General features: G+C 29.3%; 1 protein-coding gene across 1 annotated transcript in view; it reads right to left on the bottom strand.

Annotated features, from left to right (window-relative positions):
* Positions 1-5,116, bottom strand: part of Taf2 (TATA-box binding protein associated factor 2) — a 34,601-nt gene that overhangs the window by 2,702 nt on the left and 26,783 nt on the right. The window contains exons 13-16 of the mRNA XM_067052014.1: positions 3,966-4,177; positions 2,570-2,792; positions 1,358-1,499; positions 516-662 (exon numbers count right to left, since the gene is read on the bottom strand). Of these exons, the coding sequence (XP_066908115.1) occupies positions 516-662; positions 1,358-1,499; positions 2,570-2,792; positions 3,966-4,177 (724 nt within the window). The remainder of the gene's footprint in view (positions 1-515; positions 663-1,357; positions 1,500-2,569; positions 2,793-3,965; positions 4,178-5,116) is intronic.

Raw genomic sequence — 5,116 nt, 5'->3', positions numbered from 1 at the left:
TTTCAAATATATAACATTGGATTGATTTTAATTTATATTTATGTAATATTAGCATAGAGTATACGTTGTCACGGAAATATGTCGCCTCGGCGCGAAGCGCCGAGGCCTACACGGGCACGGTTTTTTTTTAATCAGTTTTCTTTTCTTTTTTATTTTACAAATTCTTTTAAATATTGTTTAATTTTTTTTTATTCTCCGACTTATTATTTTTATTATATTTTATGATATTCTATAAGTTTATTTTATTTTTATATTTCTTTATTATATCCTAAGGCACTAATGACTCCTATTGAGGTCTGTAATATTATTCTAAAGGGATTAGCCCCTTTATTATTAATTTATATTATTGCCTGTTTTTGCACTTAGTTCTCTGGTTGATAATAAGAAATAAAAACCTTGAAAGATCTCCTTTTAAACAGATATTTAAGGCATTTCCCATTTTAAATGATAACTAAACCATTTTAAAAATACTGGTTAGTTCCACATGGAGATTTAAAAAATATTAAATTAAATACCTTTGTTTTTTTACTATCTTCTTTAGCTACGACTTCTACGGTCACAATACCCAAATCATCAGTAACTACTTCCTCTTTGATAGGAGGCGATGAAGCTTTGCGTTTGAAACTACCCATGTTACTGATTATAGAAGAATAATCCTTAGCCTGAAAGAATAATAAAACCATACATTTTTATACTGCATTTATTCAGATAATATGAACATGTCACTCACTATTAAAATTAATTTCTATTAACAATTTGGTCTTAAAACATGTTAACTAACAAAATGAAAACTTTTACAATGTTAGAATGATTGTTAATTACAGTGTTTAACTTCAACTAGCCGTCACTTACAATCACATAATATTAACATTATTCTCTAAAGAAAATATATTTCCTAAAGATTCTTTTAACAAATATAATCTGTCTTAAGAAGGACGGTAATGTTAAAAACTTTAAAATTTTAGTTACCATCTTTTATTACTGAACACCTCAATTTATAAAATTAGAAATTTTCGAAGAGTAAATATAGAGTGCATATTAAAAAATAAATTAACGATTCGGCACGAAAATATAATAAGCCATCATTAGAATTTTGTTCAAAATGCTCCTTTGTTTCTCTACGAAGCCATTTATAGTGTCTGTATGTTCAACACCATAATTCCATAATGTTTACCGATAATATTACGAAATATGAACTATATACAACATTTAATAAGAATCATAAAATTTCTAGAAACTGCTTTACTACAAAATTTTGCTAAAGTGGCTTATTGTATTCCTAACCCAACCCATTGAAATATACTTGTAATTGGAAAAAATTAAATACACTTATAATTTTATATAATATATTTATCACCTCATATGGAGGGCTGGATTTGATTTTTGGAACAAAAGAACTTTCCGAGGCCGGAAGACATAATGGCCTCTTCTTGCCGTAGAGCGTATAATACAGATCGACAAAACTACATCTCATCCTTGTATCATGGGAAAGCATGCAACTGTAACAAACCAACAACAAATTATTATATTTTATTAAAAAGAAAGGTGGGAGGAACAGGATCGGCATAGTATGTAAGGTAGGAACAGGATTGGTATAATAGAAAAGTTACTAGTACTTAACTATTTTTTGTTCTATCAGTTGTGGGTCAATTTGAAGTATTATGAGTTATGTTTTACATTTTAGAAAAAAATAACAGCAAGGAAAAAAACAAATAGTTTTTAATTAAAATAAAATACAAATCTTTACTGATAATTTTTATAGTGATATATGTTAAGTTCACCTAAGTTTATATCTATAGGTTGTTCTAGTATGATTTCCTATTTTTAATATTAAAGGGTTTAAAGAGTTAGAACAAGATTGAAAATAGTTTATGAATAAATTTATATCTGCATTCATATATGGTATCTATATTTAATTATAAATACATTTTAGTTTATTTTGTAATATGAATACTTGTTTCCAACTCGAATACATTTGTTAAAGAATACTTTTTTATGTTGGTTAAAGACAGAGATTTGTTATAGTAGGTCTTATTACTGCTATTGAAATGAAATGAAAAAATAACTTTATTCTGGGACATATCTCCTCTAAGAATAAATACATGGTTCATATAGTGAGATTTTTATCTGGCGAGCGTTTACAAATTTTCAGATAGTAGAATGAAATTACATTGGTATATTGGCTTTACTACTGTCTATAATGTTAATCAATACCTGCCTATTTATTTGGTTACAAAGATGTGGAGGTTTGGTTATTCAATAAATGAAGGAATAGGTGTTGTTTAAAGGAGAGAATGGATGAGGACTGGCGAATGGAGATGGGAAGAGAATTCTAGAGGGAGGTTGCACGTATGACGAAGGATTTGCTAAAGAAGGAGGTTCAATAGGAGGGCATATATAAATCATTCGGATGGGATCTGGTGTTTAATGAGTGGATGGATGAACGAAGAGTGAGGAGATCTAGGATATAGGTAGATAGGCTATTAAGAGTATCAACTTATTTCCGGAAGACAGTTTTAATTTCAATCAACCAAAATTTCAAGTGCTCAAAGAGTTAAAAAAAACTCACTTGAACAGTTTCCACAGCCTATGAACAAGTTCCTCTTTGTCGAGCTGGTGCTTGATAGCTTGCCTTTGGAACGGAGGGTTTTCTGACAGCATCCTAATCAATGCAAATCGTACTCCTGGATCTGGATCTTCTTCTGCTGTGTCTAGTAAATACTCCAAGTCCGACCACTGCCCATCGATTACAGTATAATCCACCAATGCTTCAAGTGCACATATTCGCACATCTGAAAATTAGATAATATTGTTAAACATTATACTTAAACCTATACTTAAAAGAAGATATTTATTTTTATTCATTAAACGTTCTCATCTTTGAAATTGGTAATTATGTATCTAAATTTATTGACAATATGTGTTTTTTTCTTTTAAAAAGACATGATTTATATCAAACTCATTGTTTAAGCTTCTAGTAATAGCTTAAGAAATTAAATCATTATATTTCATATATCATTATAAAATTAAAAGGAAGACCATGCTCAAATTGACAAGACCACTCTTTAAAAAGTTGTGCTACTTTAAACTCTATAGTGTCAGGAGAAATGGAAATTAATATAGCAGGAAAATGTTTTTTCTAATAAAATAATAATAGTTAAGTTAAACCTCCAAAGATAGCAACACAAATCAAGAAAAATAGAAAATTGTAGTTCCAATAACTGCTGCAGAGGCCAGCACCATCGAAACAATTATTTCTGGAATCGAAATATAGCAGGAAAATTTTATTTTGTATAGGAGAATAAGAATCGACAGAGAGGGTTCAAATCCAGCTGTGGCAGATTATTATTCTGTTACTATAGTTGTGAGTCAACCATGTGGGTTCGGAAATCTCATAGGGCATCAGACTCAGCCTCTCTATAAAGTGGTCTTTAGTTAGGGGAAATCTGGTGGTTGAACATGATCTTGAAAAGCCTAGTTGAATATCTGTTGTTCTAAAAACGGTAATTCCTTACCACATACTCAACCCCTGACCTGGCCTCAATAGTTGTAACAGTTCACACTATTATTATAATTATTGGAGAATTTTGTGGGGGGGAGGGGTGCAGTCAGCAAAGAACAACATAAATAAACAAAACCATATTTATTTATTTTATCCCATACGATTATTATTATTAAAATAATCAAGTAAAATATTAATCATAAAAATTTGTTAAACTCTTGTGCGTTAGAAGTGAAACTTCTAAGGGTTCCGGCATTTGTTGATGATTTTATTAACTCAGAATTAGGAAATAGAATTTTATTAATGGAAATCTTGATCAAATTAAATACTTCAATTATTATATTTTATTTATTGAGCGGAGAAAATGTTCTCTTTTCATCTGATTCAGGCCAATTCGCTCTACGACACCAAAAGAAGTTTCCCTTGAACAATTTATGTTGTATAGATAGTTATTATACTTTACCTATAAATTGACCATAAGCAGCGTATGTCTTGAACAAATGTGGTGTGCTCGGCAAATGTCCAAATTTCTGTAGCTTTCTAATCGACCTCAGGCACGCGACTGTCACTGTTAACTTATAACAGGGTAACAGCTTTTCCATATTTAGACTTCTCGTAATTTCTTCTAAGACTAATTTAGTATCTGTCGACAGGGATTCAGCAGTTATTTCTGTTCTGAAAATTCATTCTTCATTTTAAATTAAGCAAATTTATAATTATAAATGGAATATGTTAATAAATATAATTTACACCACAATAATAATAAATGAGGATAAGATGGTCCGAGGGGGGAGGGGAAAAGGAGGAGTGCAGTCAACAAAGATACACAAATAAGCAAAACTTATTTATAATGAAGTGTAGATAACCATACAATTCCACGATTATCAATCAATTAAAATTTTGTACTATTCAATTATCAGTTATCAATTTTTTATCATTTATGATTCAATTCAATATTTTGTATAATTCTAAATCTCTTTGTATACTATTCCTTTTCAATTGTATGTTGCTCTAAATGTTGTTGTTATCTCTTTTGTTCTACAGCCCTGATGAAGACCTGAAACTCAGGTTGAAACATCGGCATAAAATAAATAAATATGGTTTTGTTTATTTATGTTGTTCTTTGCTGACCGCACCCCCCCCCTCCTGAGAATTAAAAAAATAAAATTAAAAATTAAATTTTGTTTATTTTTAATTATTAAAAATCTGAATTCAGCCCTGAAATTCAGGGATGAATACTTAATACTTAAGATCAAGGAAAATGGTATATTTAAACTGAATTCAGACTGAAGACATAGGTTATATAGAATCAAAATAAAAGAATAACTAACGTAAATGGAAAGTAGAATTAAGATTTCAGAATACTAACTTAATTAACTGAGTTTAAGAAAAAAAAAAAGATATGATCAAATTCCAAAGCTTCATTATAATATTTATATTTTATTTATTTATTTATTTTTTTTGTTAATTACCAATGTATTAACTAATTTATTTATTTTTTACGTTATTTACTTAATTAGTATACAATTTATTTGAAAGGAATATAGTCCGGGTGCGGTCAAGAAAAACTCAAATAGTAGAAATATACTAATTTAATGAGCCAACGTTTCGCCC

Source organism: Halyomorpha halys, unplaced genomic scaffold (genome assembly GCF_000696795.3).
Source record: "Halyomorpha halys isolate HHAL.00 unplaced genomic scaffold, Hhal_1.1 Scaffold1300.1, whole genome shotgun sequence".
NCBI classification, from domain to species: domain Eukaryota; kingdom Metazoa; phylum Arthropoda; class Insecta; order Hemiptera; family Pentatomidae; genus Halyomorpha; species Halyomorpha halys.
Note: the sequence above shows the minus strand (reverse complement) of the source record. Positions and strands in the feature narration are given on the sequence as shown.